Source organism: Bombina bombina, chromosome 6 (assembly GCF_027579735.1).
Source record: "Bombina bombina isolate aBomBom1 chromosome 6, aBomBom1.pri, whole genome shotgun sequence".
NCBI lineage: Eukaryota > Metazoa > Chordata > Amphibia > Anura > Bombinatoridae > Bombina > Bombina bombina.
Genome location: NC_069504.1, coordinates 195,636,956 through 195,658,504, shown reverse-complemented (window position 1 = coordinate 195,658,504; position 21,549 = coordinate 195,636,956). Strand labels below are relative to the sequence as shown.

Genomic DNA, 21,549 nt, shown 5'->3' with positions numbered 1-21,549 from the left:
CCCGCAAAGGGCCCTGTTCAGGGCTGGTAAGGTAAAAGAGCTTGTAACTTTTTTAATTTAGAATAGGGTAGGGAATTTTTTATTTTGGGGGGCTTTGTTATTTTATTAGGGGGCTTAGAGTAGGTGTAATTAGTTTAAAATTGTTGTAATATTTTTATTATGTTTGTAAATATTTTTTTATTTTCTGTAACTTAGTTCTTTTTTATTTTTTGTACTTTAGCTAGTTTATTTAATTGTATTTATTTGTAGGAATTGTGTTTAATTAATTTATTGATAGTGTAGTGTTAGGTTAATTGTAGGCAATTGTAGGTAGTTTATTTAATTATTTTATTGATAGTCTAGTGTTAGGTTTAATTATATCTTAGGTTAGGATTTATTTTACAGGTAAATTTGTTATTATTTTAACTAGGTAACTATTAAATAGTTCTTAACTATTTAATAGCTATTGTACCTGGTTAAAATAATTACCAAGTTGCCTGTAAAATAAATATAAATCCTAAAATAGCTATAATATAATTATAATTTATATTGTAGCTATATTAGGATTTATTTTACAGGTAAGTATTTAGCTTTAAATAGGAATCATTTATTTAATAAGAGTTAATTTATTTCGTTAGATAAAAATTATATTTAACTTAGGGGGGTGTTAGTGTTAGGGTTAGACTTAGCTTTAGGGGTTAATACATTTATTAGAATAGCGGTGAGCTCCGGTCGGCAGATTAGGGGTTAATAATTGAAGTTAGGTGTCGGCGATGTTAGGGAGGGCAGATTAGGGGTTAATACTATTTATGATAGGGTTAGTGAGGCGGGTTAGGGGTTCATAACTTTATTATAGTAGCGCTCAGGTCCGCTCGGCAGATTAGGGGTTAATAAGTGTAGGCAGGTGTCGGCGACGTTGAGGGGGGCAGATTAGGGGTTAATAAATATAATATAGGGGTCGGCGATGTTAGGGCAGCAGATTAGGGGTACATAGGGATAACGTAGGTGGCGGCGGTTTACGGAGCGGCAGATTAGGGGTTAAAAAAAATATGCAGGGGTCAGCGATAGCGGGGGCGGCAGATTAGGGGTTAATAAGTGTAAAGGTAGGGGTGTTTAGACTCGGGGTACATGTTAGAGTGTTAGGTGCAGACGTAGGAAGTGTTCCCCCATAGGAAACAATGGGGCTGCGTTAGGAGCTGAACGCTGCTTTTTTGCAGGTGTTAGGTTTTTTTTCAGCTCAAACAGTCCCATTGTTTCCTATGGGAGAATCGTGCACGAGCACGTTTTGGAGGCCGGCCGCGTCCGTAAGCAACTCTGGTATCGAGAGTTGCATTTGCGGTAAAAATGCTCTACGCTCCTTTTTTGGAGCCTAACGCAGCATTTGTTTGAACTCTCGATACCAGAGTTAATTTTATGGTGCGGCCAGAAAAAAGCCCGCGGAGCGTTAACAGCCCTTTTACCGCCGAACTCCAAATCTAGGCCATAGATAATAAAGACTGATAGCACAGTACTATTGTTGTCTGACACCTGAAACAAGTCATCATTTGCAGTAAAGTTTACAATATTTTGGTGTTCTGCACCACAAAATAACCTCTAATGAGCCAATACATATTGGACACGATTTGTTTTGCAAGTTAAAGGGAAACTGAAGGAAGATATATTATCTCATGATATATTAAATCTTGATATAAATAATGGTTTTCAGTAAAACTCAAACTAGAAGATTATTTCCAGCTATTTTACTCACTTAAAGTAAAGCAGAGTATTAGTCTCTAACAAAACAAATAATAATCCTTGGTACGTCTGCATACACACTGCAAGCTCATTCAAATCAGTTTTCATATCACAAATTCAGTGACCAGTGCATTATTAATTTCTCCAAATAAATGCAGAATACGTCTAATGTAGCTATTTTGTTCAAGAGAAACAGTGTCGGTTTAAAGTCAATGTAAAAGGAATTATCACCTCCACAATATTCATTCACAGAATAAGTGCGCCCTCTTCTGGAGAAATATTTTTTTACTATTTTTACCATTCAGACTGTGATTCCTATAAGGTTATTTTTCGTAATAAAAAATAAATGTAAAACAAAATGGGCTATATTTTCTAAGGTGAGAGTTTCTTAAGTGAGATAAACCTAAGTAATTCCAGTGTAGTGCAAGAAGCAGTTTAGTGTATATGCTCTGGGGAAAAATATAGAAAATGCAGATTTCTATCATCACTTGTCACAATGCATATATCCCAATAAATCTCTAAATCAATGTGCCTTTCTCTAACAGTCTAATTGTCACTTCGTACATTGAGTAATAAATGAAGCAACCTTTTCTTATCTGTGTGAGGAACATTTACAATCAGTGACATTATTGTAGTCTTTTAAGGTAGTTTGCATCAATGACAGACATAAATATAGTTTTTAACAAAAGCAATTTACCTTCATAGGTGACCTTCCCATTACACAAGGGGAAACAGCAGCTATGTTCCTGGCTGGAGAAGCTGTGCATGCAATAGATAATACAAGAGTTAATTTTATAGTTTGCAACCCACATATTTCTGAATCTGCTTCAATTCAGAAAATTACTTTATGCAAATTAGACATCAGTAGAGGGAATTCAACTATGATATAGTGATAGCAGCAGAAAAAATACTTTTAAATAGAAGAAGAAAAAAATGACAGTGAATAATAATACAGCAAGATTATAAAGCTATCAGATAAGGGGGAGGAGACACAGTGGCTGGAAACAAGACAGTTACAATAACTGCCCAATTAAACAGAAGCTGGGAAATGCATACTATTTTGTCCACTTTCCTTTAAAGGGACACTAAACCCAATTTTTTTTCTTTCATGATTCAGATAGAGCATGAAATTGTAAATTAGAAAGTTGTTTAAGATTGCATGCTCTATCTGAATAATGAAAGAAAAAAATGGGTTTTGTATCCCTTTAATTTAAAGGGACATGAAACCCAAAAATTTATTTCATGATTAAGATAGAACATACCATTTTAAACAACTTTTCACTTTACTTCTAGTATCAAATTTGCTTCATTCTCTTGGTATTATTCGTTGAAGGAGCAGCAATGCACTACTGGTTTCTAACTGAACACATGGATTAGCCTATGACAATTGGTATATATATATATATATATATATGCAGCCACCAATCAGCAGCTAGAACCTAGGTTCTTTGTTGCTCCTGAGCTTATTTAGATAAACCTTTCTGCAAAGACAAACTGCAAATGGTTCAGGGCCTAGCTTTGTCTACTCCAGTAACCAAAAAGTGCACAATGGCTCCTCCAAATAAGGCAAATGGTAGGTGACATTTAGCTATTGAAAAACAATTATGGCAAAGAAGGTAAATGTTACTTTGTTTTGAAAATACTTACACTTGGTTGATATTTTATAGTAAGACATCAGAAATGTCATTACAAGGTTTTAATGTTCCTTTAACCCTAAATAGTGAGTTTTCTTCTTAAAAAAAAATAACAGACACTGCCATGTTATAATTTAGCTATCCTATTATTATTATTATTATTATTATCAGTTATTTGTACCAGGGCTAATCTCCTAGATTTAGAGTGACAGTAAACACTTTATAATTATAAGATCAGCCACGTCTTAAGGTTTCTCAAATAAATTAACATCCTTTTTAATGCAATTATTTCTCAATAGCCAAACACCACAGCATGTGATTTTAAACAACTTTCTAATTTACTTCTATTATCAATTTGTCTCTGTTCTCTTGGTATCTTTTGTTAAAAAGCAGGGATGTATGCTTAGGAGCTGGCCCATTTCTGGAGCATTATATGGCAGCAGTTTTGCAAAAATGTTATCCATTTTCACTATTTCCTGCAGTATCTCAACAAAGCAAATTTGATAATAGAAGTAAATTGGAAACTTTTTAAGATTAACATGGTCTTAATCACAAAGGAGAATGTTGGGTTTTTATATCCCTTTAACTGCCCCCAGCACAACATTCCATTACTTTATAAAATGCAAAAACGTTACACCTATTTCGTCAATATTTAAATAACTAATATCATTTTAAAAACTACATCTTCACTTAAAAACGCTCTGATTTCTGATATTGTGATATTCAATCAATAGTGTAATAATAAAATTCTGTATATGTTTAACCCTTGCAAAGAGCTATTTACTTGTAGCCACCAATTACAGCTAGTTCCCAGTAGTGCACTGCAGCTCACGAACATATTTAGGTATGCTTTTTAACAAGAGATTAAAGTAAATTAGATAACAGAAATAAATTGAAAATTGAATGATCTGTCTGAACCATGAAATGTTAGTTTTGACTTTCTTGTCTTATTGTCCCTTTAAAGGGACACTCAGGTTAAATTAAATGTTCATGATTCAGATACAGCATGTAATTTTAAACAACTTTCCAATTTACTTCCATTAAAAAAATTGTGCACAGCCTTTTATATGTACACTTTTTGAGTCACCAGATCCTACTGAGCATGTGCAAGAATTCACAGATTATAAGTATATGCATTTGTGATTGGCTGATTGCTATCACATGGTACAGGGGGAGTGGAAATATACATACATTTGAAATTTGTTATAAAAAAAATCTACTACTCATTTGAAGTTCAGACTAAGTGCTATTGCATTGTTTTGTTATCTTGCATTTGTTGATTATGCAAATCTAATGTGTTGACTGGTCCTTTAAAGGGACACTAAACACCAAAAAAATTATTTCATGATTCAGATGGAGCATGCAATTTTAAGTAACTTTATAATTTACTCCTATTATCAATTTTTCTTCATTGTATTGTTATCTATATTTGAAAAGCAAGAATGTAAGCTTAGAATCCAGCCCATTTTTGGTTCAGCACCTTGGTTGCACTTGCTGATTATTGGTGTAGCCACCAATCAGCAAGACAATGAAGAATAAATTATAATAGGAGTTAATTAGAAAGTTGCTTAAAATTGCATGCTCTATCTGAATCATGAAATAAAACATTTGGGTTTAGTATCCCTTTAACAGCCTCAGTCCTATAAATCTGACATTAACCTATAGGGTAGTACAGGGTACCGTTCACAGAGTCTCCCAATTAAATACGGACTAATATGACAAATAAGTGAAGTGAAGAGCATGTCAGTTGCAGTCTGTATAATATGCATGTTTACCAAATGAGGGCTGCTGGCAAAAACAGTAAAATAACAGCAGCCAACCCAGTGTGGTAGTTTAGCCATAAAAAGCTTCCACTAAACATAGCGCTGCCTGTTCATATGACATAGATCTCTGTGCAGCTTCCATGCCAGAAATTATTATTATTAATTACTAAGTGATCGAGAAAGCACTGAAACAGATTTCACTAGGAAAAAAACAGTTTTATTTAATTGTATCTATTAATACAATAACATAGTTGTAACTGTCAGTCTTCATGTACATTATTATGTTGGATCACTTAAAGAACTGGTAATACATTATTTATTATGCAAAAGCCATTTAGTTATCTCCTATGAACAATTTTAGGGAATTACTGTTGGACTATTTTATACTGAAAGCAGATGGACAATGTACAAACTGTGACTGCCACACACAGGCATTGTTATAGAGTCATTAACGTAAGGCACATGGATTGTAACTGGCACACACTTTTTGACTACATGTGAAACTTTAACACATGAAAATGTATGAACATTATAATAATATTGGACCCATGTGAAGTATACAATATAGATAAACAGATAGATGATAGATGGTAGATAGGTATACAGTATAGATACATAGACAGATCTATCTCTAACGATCGTCTGGGGTTGTCATTTTCCATGTTCAGAAGAGAATTGCCTGGTATTATTGGGCTGTACTGACCTTACTAGGCAGGATCAGACTTATATACTTCAAGAAAGTTCTCTGTGAAAAGCACAATTGGGCTAAAAGAGGCTGCCCTTAGGTGGTAGCTCCCATAGAACAAGCTACTGAGCTGCTGTTTGTTCCTGGTAGAGCTCTTCTCTTTCTGTATGCATTTGTTCCTGGGGAAACCAGACATGGAATCCTTGCCCAATTTGCTTAGAAGGATATGGCTGCACCTCACTGACAAGGCCCACAGAAGACTGAAACGATCATGAAGGGTTGTCATTTTCCTTGTTTAGAAGAGAACTGCCTGGTATTTTGGGGCTGGACTGACTTTACTAGGAGGGATCAGACTGATATACTTTAGGGAAGTTCTCTGTGAAAAGCACAACTGGGTTAAAAGAGGCTGCTACTGGGTGGTAACTCGCCATAGAACAAGCTACTGAGCGGTTGTTCGTTCCTTGTAGAGTGCTTCTCTTTCTGTATGCTTTTATATTATGACCCTTGGGAAGTATCCCTAAGGGTGATGGGGAAACCAGATGTGGACTCCTGGCCCAATGTGCTTAGCCGAATATGTTGGCGCTCTACAAATAACAGATAATAATAATAATATAGCTGCACTTCATTGACCAGGCCCACAGAAGGCCAAAATAATCGCATGGGTTTGTTATTTCCCTTGTTCAGAAGAGAATTGTCTGTTTTTTCTGGGCTTGGCTGATTTTACTAGGCAGGATCAGACTGATATACTTAAGGGAAATTCTCTGTGAAAAGGCTGCTCCTGGGTGGTGACTCACCATAGAACAAGCTACTGAGCTGTTGTATATTCATGTTAGAGCACTTCTCTTTCTGTATGCGCTTAAATAGATCTACATAGTATGAGATATTAATATCTCACAATAAAAAATGGCTGTGGTTTTTTGTTTTTACAATAGTGGGCTTTTAAAATCTCCTTGGGTGGCCCCTTTTTTCTTTTGTAAAATCAAATACCATTTATTTCACAACCTCTAAATATATTTGTTATTGTCACCACATCACCACACAAAATACTGTAATTTCAAAATGGCTTCTATTACCCACATATTTCATCTTGATAGTTTTAAAAACTCATACGATTGAACTTGAAAGTGAACAAAGATCCCATTAGCACAAAGCTATTACGCATTTACAAAGAAAAATTGCATTTTGAGTATTGAAGATAGTGTAAATTAAAATGAAACTAATGCAAATATTAAATACAGACAGACATTTGGTTAACATTTCCAACATTTAATGTTATTATCACTCGAGCGGTATTTTACTTTAGGCTGGGCATGTGAAAACATGTTTTTTTTTTTTTGTTTTGTTTTTTTAACGCCCCCTATTTGTAATACAGGTTCTAGATGTTAAATTATTCCAAGCTTGTGATTGTGTTTGCACTGCTCAGAAAACTATAGAGCTCCACTTGTAATCTAGGCCTTTGTGTGATAAAGTACTGCATGGGAAAAAAACCAATCAGAAGAGATAATTACACAGCTGGGTTGTGCGACTATAGCTAATGATAGGCTCAGTGACCATATTCCCTGCTGTTCCCAAATGTAATCTTGCAAACAACAAATACTGGTACTTGAAAATATTCTCTCTCTCTCTCTCTCTCTCTCTCTCTCTCTCTCTATATATATATATATATATATATATATATATATATATATATATATATGTGTGTGTGTGTGTGTGTTGTTTAAAGGTAAGCAAGCTGTGCACTGGTTAAGGGTGTGTGTATTTGTGCATTATTATTATCAGGTATTTGTAGAGTGCCAACAGATTCTGCAGCGCTCTAAACATAGTTTGTATACAGGATAGTATTTATAGGGATCAAATGGGTAGAGGGCCCTGCCGAGAGTTGCACTGTTGTAGTCGGCTCTTATGAAGGCGATCTGCAAACAGCTGGGCTCATTGGCTTACATTCTAAAGGGTTTAAGGGGAAGGCAATGGAGTTAGGAAAGGTTAGTGTTGGTTGTATGCATCCCTGAATAGTAGAGTCTTTAGGGAGCGCTTGAAGCTGTTAAAACTAGGGGAGAGTCTTGTGGAGCGAGACAGGGAGTTCCACAAGATGGGTCCAGTCAGGAAAAGTCCTGTAAACGGGAATGTGAGGAAGTAACAAGAGAAGAGGAGAGTAGGAGATTGTGAGCAGAGCAAAGGGATTGGAGGGAGGGTATTTGGAGACAAGGTCTGAAATGTAAGGGGAGCAGTGCAGTTGAGGACTTTGTATGTCAGAGTGAGGATTTTGTGTTTAATCCTGGAGGCAAGAGGAAGCCAGTGAAGGGATTGGCAGAGAGGTGCAGCAGATGAAGAGTGACATGTAAGGAAGATGAGCCTGGCAGAGGCATTCATTATGGATTGTAAAGGGGCTAGGCTGCAGCTAGGTAGAGCAGACAGGACGGAGTTGCAGTAGTCGAGATGGGAAAGGATGAGAGAGTGGATTACAATCTTAGTTGTGTCTTGTGTAAGGAAAATTTTAGAGATGTTTTTATGGTGGAAGCGCAGGCTTTTGCCAAGGACTGAATGTGAAGAGTGAAGAAAAGGTCTGAGTCAAGTGTGACCCCAAGACATCGGGCATGCGGGGTAGGGGTAATGATGGAATTATCAACAGTTATAGAAAATTAGGGGGTGGAGATTTTGGAAGAAGGGGGAAAAATAAGGAGTTCAGTTTTGGAGAGATTTAGCTTAAGGTTGTGAGAGGACATCCAAGATGAGATATGAAAAAGACAGTTAGTGACACGGGTAAGTAAGGAAGGAGGTAGGTATGGAGCAGGGAGGTAGATTTGGGTTTCATCTGCATACAAATGATATTGAAACCCGTGGGACTTTATTAAGGAACCTAATGATGACGTGTAGATTGAACAGAGAAGGGGACCGAGGACAGAGCCTTGTGGTACCTCAAGAGAAAGTGGTAACGGGGGGACGAAATCCAGATTGCAGTGGGTCAAGAAGAGAGTTTAGTGTAAGTAAATGGGATAGACGTGCATATACTAGCTTTTCAAATAACTTTGAGGCAAGAGGGTGTAAGGAATTAGGATGGTAGTTGGATGGGGAGGTTGGATCGAGGGAAGGTTTTTTGAGGATAGGTGTGACCAGTGCATGTTTTAGAGATGAGGGAAATATACCAGTGCTGAGGGAGAGGTTGAAAATGTGTGTGAGTATGGGGGTGAGGGTAGAAGAGAGGCAGGGGAGTAGCTGTGAGAGGATGGGGTCGAGGGGACAGGTAGTGAGGTGGGAGGACAGTATAAGGGCAGAAACGTCTTCCTCTGTAACAGGGGCAAAAGAGCTAAATTTATGGGTATTTGGGTTTTGGATGATTGTGAGCTTCTGAGGGGGTGGGAGATTGGTAGTATGTTGAGAGCTGATTTCATTTCTGATGGAGTAAATTTTGTTATTGAACTGTCTGGCAAAATCTTGAGCTGAGAGAAAAGTTGTATTAGGAGGTGGGGGTGGGCGGAGAAGAATATTGAAAGTGGAAAACAGACATTTTGGGTTAGAGGAAAGAGTAGAGATGTGATTAGAGAAATATTGTTGCTTATAAAGATTAAGGGCAGAATAGCAGGAGTTCAGGATGAACTTGTAGTGAAGTCAGGAGAACTCTGAGATTTCCTTCCGTGTCGCTCAGCAGTACGGAAACATTTGCGTAGGTACCGTGTCAGAGGAGTATGCCAGGACTGAGGATGAGAGTGTGGTTTCTGAGCTGTGGTAGGAGGGGCCAGAGTGTCAATGACCGATGTAAGGGTGGAGTTATAGTGGCAGATAGATTGGTCAGGGCAGGAAAAGGAGGTGATGAAAGAGAGGAGGTTTGAGAGAGCTAGTGAGCTGTTGCTGATATAATGACTTAGTGCTACTGTGAAGTTTGGTGTGAGGGGTAGAGGAAGGGGGGGGGTTGTGGGGAGGGAAGTGATGTTGCAAGTTAGTAGATGATGGTCAGAAAGAGGAAAAGGGGAGTTTGTAAGATTTGAGATAGTGCATTGATAGCTGAAAATCAGGTCAAGGGAGTGACCATCTTTGTGAGTGGGAGAGTCAGTCCATTGTGACAGGCCGAAAGAGGAAGTGAGTTGCAGAAGTTGTTTTGCAGAGGAGGCAGTGGGATTGTCAAGAGGGATGTTGAAGTCGCCCAGAATGAGGGCAGAGGTGTCTGAGGAAAGGAAATAAGGATGTGATCTAAAAATTTAGTTGGGGAGCCAGGGGGGCGATATATGACTGTAACACGTATAGAGAGGGGAGAAAATAAACTAATCATGTGTGCTTCAATGTGAGGGAAGAGAAGGGCTGTATTTGTTGAAAGGTGCAACAAGAGGAATGTAAAATACCAACACCACCTCCTTGTCTATTGCCAGACCTAGGAGTGTGGCTGAAATGGAGACCCCCATGTGACAGTGCAGTAGTGGATGCTGTGTCTGAAGCAGAGAGCCAGGTTTCTGTAAGAGCCAGAAAATTAAGGGAGTGGGAGATAAAGAGATCATGGATAGAAGTGAGCTTGTTGCAAACAGAGCGAGAGTTCCAGAATGCACAAGTGAAGGGGTGGTGGTTTTAGATGCAAGAGGAATGAGATTAAGGTCACCAGAGAGGAAGTTGTGGGGGACCAGGATTAGGGGAGATGTCGCCAGCAGCTAGTATGAGCAAGAGGGAGTGTGACATGAGATGAGATGCAGATTTGCAGTAATGAGACTGTTTTCGGGCTGAAGTGTAAGGCGGAGAGAGAGTCTTTAGGAATGTGTGAAGTTCATGAATACAAAAGTAAGGTGAGGTTAAGAGAGATGGGCTGATGAACAGTGCAGGTGGTGAGGGGGAAGGAGTAATAGAATAGACTGCATTCTTAACCACTATATTAGTAGCAACTATTGTGCATATAAAAGTCATTAATGAAACAGTCACTGTTTGTTTTTTTTTTGTTTTTTTTTTTAAGTATTTATACTACAAAATACTTCTAATTAAAAATTGTATAATAATTAGAAATTAGAAAGTCGCTTAAAACTGCACGCTCTATCTGAATCATGAAAGACAAAATTTTGGTTTCATATCCCTTTAATGTTGATGCAAGAACACCTTTTCAACTGGACTGAACTCTCCCCAACTGGGAGGTCAATTTCTGATGCTGCCTCTTCTTTTAGTAGCTTTTCTATAGCCCATCCTGTAGTACTGACATTTTCAGTATGTTTTTTTATTGACCAATTACCATTTTCATTGAAGAAAAACTATTTTAATGTTTCAAACAAAACTATTTCATATATGTGATATATTTCATATACGTGACAGAAATTTGCTAAATTCAACATCTCTTTAAGGTGAAAAGTATATACAGAAGAATCAACACGTCAGCAAAATATAGACCCTGAGCAAATGTTAAAACCGAATATTTAAAAAGACCTACCAGCTTGTGTTGGCCGTGGTGGTACTGGAGGGGTTATCAGCCTTCCACTTTCTGACATATTTTTGGCTTCCTTTCCACTGTCCAAACTCCAGCTGCTTGGGGTTGTATTCACAGCTTTAAACGTAAGTAAAATAATAAAACATATTATACATATATCTTAACGAATCCTATATAAAGAAATGAAGGCATTTTAAAGATATCAGTTAAAAGTTCTGGTCTTAGTTTGACAACAATATACCTAAAAGATGTGTGGCAATTCAAAATATTCTGTTCACATAATGGGCAGATGCGGCAGCATTGCACAAGAATCAGCTGATCAAAATAAGTTCTCCTAAAGAGATGATTATATTTAAAGGTTAAGTATTTGTCATCCCCAATTTAAGACCATCCAGCAAGCAAAGAATTTTCACTTCTCCAGGACTTCTATCCAAACAATTTTCTGCATAAAATATGTTATTTATCTTTTGCATACTGCAGTTTTGCATAAAACATCTATAAAGGTAATTTTTTTTCCTGCTCCAGACAACCCTTTATGGTGTTTTTTTGTTGTTTTTTTTTTTAACTTAAAGGGACCTAAAACCCTAATTTTTTTCTTTCATGATTCAGACAGAGCATGCCATTTTTCACAACTTTCAACATTTTTATATTATCAAATTTTCATAGTTTTTTTTGGAATCTTTTGTTGAAAATCAGAGACAAAAGCTCAGGAAGCATGCATGTGTCTGACGCACTGTGTGACAACTTTTTTGCAAGAATGTCATCCATTTGCAAGAGCACTGTTCCCTGCCATGTAGTGCTCTAGACATCTACCTAGGTATCTATTCTACAAACAGTAGCATGGGAATGAAGCAAATTTGATAATAGAAGTAAAATGGATTTTTTTTTTTTTAAATTGTATGCGCTGTCTGAATCACAAACTAAAATATTTGGGCTTCATATTGCTTTAAAGAGGTTGACTGAATATGAGGAATGCAACCAGTATCATTGGTTATGTCTTATGCAATGAAATTTGTAAGATAACATTCAAAATAACAATGGCAGAAAAGGAGTTTAAAGGGATATTGAACCCACATTTTTTCTTTCATGGTTCATATAGAGCATGTAATTTTAAGCAACTTTCTAATTTACTCCTATTATCAATTTTTCTTCATTCTCTTGGTATCTTTCTTTCAAAAAGCAGGAATGTAAACTTACAAGCTGACCCATCTTTAGTTCAGCACCTGGGTTATGCTTACTTATTGGTTGGCTGAATGTAGTCACCAATAAGCACGCGCTATCTAGGGTGCTGAACCTAAAATTGGGCCGGCTCCTAAGCTATTCCTTCCTGCTTTTTAAATTAAGATAGCAAGAGAACAAAGAAAATTGACAATAGGAGTAAATTAGAAAGTTGTTAAAAATTCCCTGTTCTATCTGAATCATTGAAGAAATAATTTGGGTTTAGTATCCCTTTAATAGATTGCAAAAAAAGGCCTGGCAAGCCAACCTTAGTATTCATGTTAAAAAGATACAATGTACTATAGCTTTACCAACAAGAAATACCCATCAATGACAAAACTGCACTTTAGGGAATGCAACATTTTTTTATTATTGATTTCTGTGTAATTTTCGTTACGGTACATGGTAAATATGAGCACAGGAGTCCTTACTTCCTAAACATTTCAAACACACAATTCATGGTTCCACGTGTAGCATCAGATCCCTATCTCAAAATGCCATGATTTACAATCTTATAACTATACAATTCCTTAAAGATTGCTAACTGAAAATTAGAAGGGAAAAAAAACATAATTTATGCTTACCTGATAAATTTATTTCTCTTGTAGTGTATCCAGTCCACGGATCATCCATTACTTATGGGATATTAACTCCTCCCCAACAGGAAGTGCAAGAGGATTCACCCAGCAGAGCTGCTATATAGCTCCTCCCCTAACTGCCATTACCAGTCATTCGACCAAAAACATGCAGAGAAAGGAAAACCATAGGGTACAGTGGTGACTGTAGTTTAATGGAAAAATTACCTGCCTTAAAGTGACAGGGCGGGCCGTGGACTGGATACACTACAAGAGAAATAAATTTATCAGGTAAGCATAAATTATGTTTTCTCTTGTTAAGTGTATCCAGTCCACGGATCATCCATTACTTATGGGATACCAATACCAAAGCTAAAGTACACGGATGACGGGAGGGACAGGAAGGCTCTTTATACGGAAGGAACCACTGCCTGAAGAACCTTTCTCCCAAAAACAGCCTCCGAAGAAGCAAAAGTGTCAAATTTGTAAAATTTGGAAAAAGTATGAAGAGAAGACCAAGTTGCAGCCTTGCAAATCTGTTCAACAGAAGCCTCATTCTTAAAGGCCCAAGTGGAAGCCACAGCTCTAGTAGAATGTGCTGTAATTCTTTCAGGAGGCTGCTGTCCAGCAGTCTCATAGGCTAACCGTATTATGCTACGAAGCCAAAAGGAGAGAGAGGTAGCCGAAGCTTTTTGACCTCTCCTCTGACCAGAATAAACAACAAACAGGGAAGATGTTTGTCGAAAATCCTTAGTTGCCTGTAGATAAAATTTCAGGGCACGGACTACATCTAGATTGTGTAGCAGACGTTCCTTTTTCGAAGAAGGATTAGGACACAAAGATGTAACCACAATCTCTTGTGACCACCTTAGGTAGGAACCCAGGTTTAGTACGCAGAACTACCTTGTCTGAATGAAAAATCAGATAAGGAGAATCACAATGTAAGGCAGATAACTCAGAGACTCTTCGAGCCGAGGAAATCGCCATTAAAAACAGAACTTTCCAAGATAACAACTTGATATCAATGGAATGAAGGGGTTCAAACGGAACCCCCTGTAAAACATTAAGAACTAAGTTCAAACTCCATGGTGGAGCAACAGTTTTAAACACAGGCTTGATCCTAGCTAAAGCCTGACAAAAAGCTTGAACGTCCGGAACTTCTGACAGACGTTTGTGTAAAAGAATGGACAGAGCTGAAATCTGTCCCTTTAAGGAACTAGCGGATAAACCCTTTTCTAAACCTTCTTGTAGAAAAGACAATATCCTCGGAATCCTAACCTTACTCCATGAGTAACTCTTGGATTCGCACCAATATAAGTATTTGCGCCATATCTTATGGTAAATCTTTCTGGTAACAGGCTTCCTAGCCTGTATTAAGGTATCAATAACTGACTCAGAAAAACCACGTTTTGATAAAATCAAGCGTTCAATTTCCAAGCAGTCAGCTTCAGAGAAATTAGATTTTGATGTTTGAAGGGACCCTGGATCAGAAGGTCCTGTTTCAGAGGTAGCGACCAAGGTGGACAGGATGACATGTCCACTAGATCTGCATACCAAGTCCTGCGTGGCCATGCAGGCGCTATTAGAATCACTGATGCTCTCTCCTGTTTGATTCTGGCAATCAATCGAGGAAGCATCGGGAAGGGTGGAAACACATAAGCCATCCCGAAGGTCCAGAAGGGCATTGAGAACTGCTCTCAATTCCAGAATGTTTATTGGTAGGAGACTCTCCTCCTGATTCCATTGTCCCTGAGCCTTCAGAGAATTCCAGACAGCGCCCCAACCTAGTAGGCTGGCGTCTGTTGTTACAATTGTCCAGTCCGGCCTGCTGAATGGCATCCCCCTGGACAGATGTGGCCGAGAAAGCCACCATAGAAGAGAATTTCTGGTCTCTTGATCCAGATTCAGAGTAGGGGACAAGTCTGAGTAATCCCCATTCCACTGACTTAGCATGCACAATTGCAGCGGTCTGAGATGTAGACGTGCAAAGGGTACTATGTCCATTGTTGCTACCATTAAGCCGATCACCTCCATGCATTGAGCTACTGACGGGTGTTGAATGGAATGAAGGACACGGCATGCATTTTGAAGCTTTGTTAACCTGTCTTCTGTCAGGTAAATCTTCATTTCTACAGAATCTATAAGAGTCCCCAAGAAGGGAACTCTTGTGAGTGGAAAGAGAGAACTCTTCTTTTCGTTCACCTTCCATCCATGCGACCTTAGAAATGCCAGTACTAACTCTGTATGAGACTTGGCAGTTTGAAAGCTTGAAGCTTGTATCAGAATGTCGTCTAGGTACGGAGCTACCGCAATTCCTCGCGGTCTTAGTACCGCCAGAAGAGCACCCAGAACCTTTGTGAAGATTCTCGGAGCCGTAGCCAATCCGAATGGAAGAGCTACAAACTGGTAATGCCTGTCTAGAAAGGCAAACCTTAGATACCGGTAATGATCTTTGTGAATCGGTATGTGAAGGTAAGCATCCTTTAAATCCACTGTGGTCATGTACTGACCCTTTTGGATCATGGGTAAAATTGTCCGAATAGTTTCCATTTTGAACGATAGAACTCTTAGGAATTTGTTTAGGATCTTTAAATCCAAGATTGGCCTGAAAGTTCCCTCTTTTTTGGAAACCACAAACAGATTTGAGTAAAACCCTTGTCCTTGTTCCGACCGCGGAACCGGATGGATCACTCCCATTAATAAAAGATCTTGTACGCAGCGTAGAAACGCCTCTTTCTTTATTTGGTTTGTTGACAACCTTGACAGATGAAATCTCCCTCTTGGGGGAGAGAATTTGAAGTCTAGAAGGTATCCCTGAGATATGATCTCTAACGCCCAGGGATCCTGGACATCTCTTGCCCAAGCCTGGGCGAAGAGAGAAAGTCTGCCCTCCACTAGATCCGTTCCCGGATCGGGGGCCCTCGATTCATGCTGTCTTAGGGGCAGCAGCAGGTTTCCTGGCCTGCTTGCCCTTGTTCCAGGACTGGTTAGGTCTCCAGCCTTGTCTGTAGCGAGCAACAGCTCCTTCCTGTTTTGGTGCAGAGGAAGTTGATGCTGCTCCTGCTTTGAAATTACGAAAGGAACGAAAATTAGGCTGTTTAGCCTTAGGTTTGGCTCTGTCTTGAGGCAGGGCATGGCCTTTACCTCCTGTAATGTCAGCGATAATTTCTTTCAACCCGGGCCCGAATAAGGTCTGCCCTTTGAAAGGTATATTAAGCAATTTAGATTTAGAAGTAACGTCAGCTGACCAGGATTTTAGCCACAGTGCTCTGCGTGCCTGAATGGCGAATCCGGAATTCTTAGCCGTAAGTTTAGTTAAATGTACTACGGCATCTGAAATAAATGAGTTCGCTAACTTAAGGGCTTTAAGCTTGTGTGTAATCTCATCTAATGGAGCTGATTCAAGTGTCTCTTCCAGAGACTCAAACCAAAATGCTGCTGCAGCCGTGACAGGCGCAATGCATGCAAGAGGTTGCAATATAAAACCTTGTTGAACAAACATTTTCTTAAGGTAACCCTCTAACTTTTTATCCATTGGATCTGAAAAGGCACAGCTATCCTCCACCGGGATAGTGGTACGCTTAGCTAAAGTAGAAACTGCTCCCTCCACCTTAGGGACCGTTTGCCATAAGTCCCGTGTGGTGGCGTCTATTGGAAACATCTTTCTAAATATCGGAGGGGGTGAGAACGGCACACCGGGTCTATCCCACTCCTTAGTAACAATTTCAGTAAGTCTCTTAGGTATAGGAAAAACGTCAGTACTCGCCGGCACCGCAAAATATTTATCCAACCTACACATTTTCTCTGGTATTGCAACTGTGTTACAATCATTCAGAGCCGCTAACACCTCCCCTAGTAATACACGGAGGTTTTCCAGCTTAAATTTAAAATTTGAAATATCTGAATCCAGTTTGTTTGGATCAGAACCGTCACCCGCAGAATGAAGCTCTCCGTCCTCATGTTCTGCAAATTGTGACGCAGTGTCTGACATGGCCCTAATATTATCAGCGCACTCTGTTCTCACCCCAGAGTGATCACGCTTACCTCTTAGTTCTGGTAATTTAGCCAAAACTTCAGTCATAACAGTAGCCATATCCTGTAATGTGATTTGTAATGGCCGCCCAGATGTACTCGGCGCTACAATATCACGCACCTCCCGAGCGGGAGATGCAGGTACTGACACGTGAGGCGAGTTAGTCGGCATAACTCTCCCCTCGTTGTTTGGTGAAATATGTTCAATTTGTACAGATTGACTTTTATTTAAAGTAGCATCAATACAGTTAGTACATAAATTTCTATTGGGCTCCACTTTGGCTTTAGCACATATAGCACAGATATCTTCCTCTGAATCAGACATGTTTAACACACTAGCAAATAAACTAGCAACTTGGAAATACTTTTCAAGTAATTTACTATAATATGAAAACGTACTGTGCCTATAAGAAGCACAGAAAAAGTTATGACAGTTGAAAATTAATAAACTGAAAAGTTATAGCATCAAATCTTTGTAAAAAACACAATTGAATTTTTTGATGCGTAGCAAAAGCACCAAAAAAGGCCCCTCCCCCTCACACATAACAGTGAGAGAGATCAGTAAACTGTCATAAATTAAATAAAACGACTGCCAAGTGGAAAAAAATAGTGCCCAAAACATTTTTTCACCCAGTACCTCAGAAAATTAAACGATTTTACATGCCAGCAAAAAACGTTTAACATTAATAAATTGAGTGTTATTAAAAAGCCTGTTGCTAGTCCCTGCAAATTAGGCTAAAGTTTTATGCATACAGTATAATTCCAGTGAAGTGCCATTCCCCAGAATACTGAAGTGTAAAATATACATACATGACAGCCTGATACCAGTTGCTGCTACTGCATTTAAGGCTGAGTTTACATTATATCGGTATGGCAGAATTTTCTCATCAATTCCATTGTCAGAAAATAATAAGCTGCTACATACCTCTTTGCAGATTAATCTGCCCGCTGTCCCCTGATCTGAAGTTTACCTCTCCTCAAATGGCCGAGAAACAGCAATATGATCTTAACTACTCCGGCTAAAATCATAGAAAAACTCAGGTAGATTCTTCTTCAAATTCTACCAGAGAAGGAATAACACACTCCGGTGCTATTATAAAATAACAAACTTTTGATTGAAGGTATGAAACTAAGTATAATCACCACAGTCCTCTCACACATCCTATCTATTCGTTGGGTGCAAGAGAATGACTGGTAATGGCAGTTAGGGGAGGAGCTATATAGCAGCTCTGCTGGGTGAATCCTCTTGCACTTCCTGTTGGGGAGGAGTTAATATCCCATAAGTAATGGATGATCCGTGGACTGGATACACTTAACAAGAGAAAATAACAATGTTGCTTTGCACCATCTTGCAATCTATGCAGAAAATAAGTAGGAATAAAATATCTAAAAACCACAGCATCTGCCCTTACCATAAAAAGGGAAATAAATATAAGGGGTGTGCTATTAATAACTCCACAACAGTAGCAATGTGTGTGGATGGAATCAATAATAAGTAAAAAAAAAAACTCAATTGCATTAAATAAAAATGCCAGAGGGATATTATATAGGCACCCTACAACCCAATTGCATCCATTAATCACCCCTTTAAATTGTAACTTTCCAGCCCCACCTGCTGCAGCCCACCGGGAAATCTCCTGGTATCCTGGTAGGCCAATCCGGCCCTGCCAGAGATAAAGATAACTTTCAGTTTTCCACCAGAAGCTTTTCCAAAAAGCAGTCTAGTGATTGTAACTAATAAGACACAAACAGCAGTCTAGTGATTGTAACTAATAAGACACAAACAGCAGTCTAGTGATTGTAACTAATAAGACACAAACAACAGAAGGCACCACATTGTATATCTGTAAGATGTACCAGAAGAGAACACAACTAAATGACAAATGGAAACTCACAGAGGGCACCACAAGCATAGGGTTTACATTTGTTAAAACAATACTGTGTAAATGCAACACGTTTCTCAGATGTTCATCCTTAAAGGGACACTGTACCCAAAAAAATTCTTTCGTGATTCAGATTGAGCATGAAATTTTAAGCAACTTTCTAATTTACTTCTATTATCAAATTTTCTTCTTTCTCTTGGTATCTTTATTTGAAATGCAAGAATGTAAGTTTAGATGCCGGCCCATTTTTGGTGAACAACCTGGGTTGTCCTTGCTGATTGGTGGATAAATTCATCCACCAATAAAAAAGTGCTGTCCAGAGTACTGAAACCAAAAAAAAATTAGATGCCTTCTTTTTCAAATAATGATAGCAAGAGAACGAAGAAAAATTGATAATAGGAGTAAATTAGAAAGTTGCTTAAAATTGCATGCTCTTTCTGAATTACAAAATATTTTTTTGGGTACAGTGTCCCTTTAAGAATCCTGGCACTAATGATTTCTGCTTTGTACTGATTGGATGCAATTGGCTTTTAAATGTTCTGCTTGTCTATTTGTGAATATGCTGATATAACAGCTGAGAAACGCGTTGCAGTTACACAGTAATGTTTTTACAAGGGTGAACCCTATGTAGAACTTTATTTTTCCTGATACAATTTAAAAATAGGCAGAATAATGTGTTCAGATTTTTACTTTTACATTATGTATGTTAGAATTACTTAACTTGCTTGGAACAAACTGCAAATATTTTGGTAGTGAAAAAGAAAAGCGACAGCAGACAAAATGACAAATACAGTGAAATGTACTGCACTCTGCTGCCAGAAGAATACTAGCAGATAAAGTTGCAGCAAAATCCTTGAGGATATTAAAACACTTGCTTGACTAAAGTGCACTTAAATGTTTAAATACAAATTTCATTTACATCCTCTCTTAATATGAAACTTACAAGTGCTGTGTTCTTAGCAATTATAAAGTATCCAGCTGAGAGTATGTAGTACAGATTGGATGTTCTGTTGCCTACAAATAGGAATTGTAATTTAACAAATCTCCCAATAGGCAAAAGTCAGCATTTTTTTTCCATAAAGCAAGGGAGCTAAAAAGTAATATACCTCTTTTTGATTTCACCAAAACTAATTACTACAGCCAAGCTCATCAAAGTACACATTGTTCAGACAGACATCAGAACAGCATAGAACAAAAAATATGTAAACTTGAGGCCATTGAGAAAGAACAGAGAGAAACACATCAGAGAAAGGAAATCTATAGTGCTAGCGGGCACAAGATATCACACACTAATCTGCTGATCAATGCGTTTTCTTTGTAAGTCGTTATTGCGTTTATTTTGGATAAACAAATAATAATAATTTGTCTATTGTGTATTAATCATATTATTTAACTTAGGGCTGTCTAAATTACTGCCTGAGGGCCACATCTGGCCCTCCAAGGTTTTTTATGTGCGACCTTAAGCACTGCTGAGCAGAAAACCGATGTCTGTAATTTGTTATTGAACAACAGTTTGGCGCTTCTTATTACATAATGATTGAAGGCCGCCTCTCATCTGAATGCAATTGACAATTTTTCACAGCTAGAGGGCGTCAGTTCATGTGTTTCATATAGATAACATTGTGCTCATGCACGTGATGTTATTTAAGAGTCAGCACTAACTGCCTGAAATGCAAGTCTGCCAAAAGAGCCGAGATAAGGAGGCAGTCAGCAGAAGCTTAGATACAAGATAATTACAGAGGTAAAAAAGTATATTTCTATAACAGTGTTAATTATGCAAAACTGGGGAATGGTAAATAAAGGGATTATCTATCTTTTTAAACAATAACATTTTTGGTGTTTACTATCCCTTTAATTACAGCGATAAAAAAGCCTTTTTTTTATAGAAAGTTTAATCGAATCTTGCTATGTCAACTTTTCTAGTATCAGAAAAGTTTGCACTGGAATGTCCCTTTAATGAGTCTTTTCCCTGTGTTGGTGCCAAGTGCCAGTCCTACTCTAAAAGCTGTTTGGAAAGATTGCAGCACACTGGTATTTCTAGGGTTTATTCTGATATTTCCCCAGTGAAAGAAACGCTCATCTCTTGTCTTGGAAGAACAAAAAGAAAAATGAGACAGGCGAACTGGGAGAAATTCAGAGACAGAACAACAACTAATGAACAAAATGTAGGGAGATAGAAAAAACAGAGAAAGGATGGTGAGACTGAGAAATATTTATAGAAAGAAATGAGAAATAAAAAGAGATAATAATTTAATTCCCTATTACAAACCATATGCTTGTTTCTGCACAAATTAGCCAATGTGCAGTATGCCCCACTCCTAGCTGCTTATATGCAGCACATGGCTAAATAATGCTATAGAGAAGCACTGGCTGTGGCGCCACAACACTACTCTACCTCTTCATATGTGCAACACACTTACAGTATATGAGTAATATGTGAAAACTGAAACTTCTCTCTGTAACCGGGTATTTCCTATTCTTTGTTGGAGGATTCAATACATTTGTATTTAGGTTGGTAGATGACGTGCAGCCGACACTTATGTAAAAAATATTCACACACATTATGCCAAAGCGCCAATCATAAGGAAGTGTAGGAAAAGCATCCAAATGATAATATAGTATAACATTCTAACTTTATTGAACAAAATGTTAAA

General features: G+C 38.1%; 1 protein-coding gene across 1 annotated transcript in view; it reads right to left on the bottom strand.

The window, feature by feature from the left end:
* Positions 1–21,549, bottom strand: part of DOCK4 (dedicator of cytokinesis 4) — a gene marked incomplete at its 5' end in the record, with an annotated part of 608,904 nt that overhangs the window by 5,694 nt on the left and 581,661 nt on the right. The window contains 2 exon segments of the mRNA XM_053716722.1: positions 2,411–2,472; positions 11,191–11,304. Coding sequence (XP_053572697.1) covers positions 2,411–2,472; positions 11,191–11,304 — 176 coding nt within the window.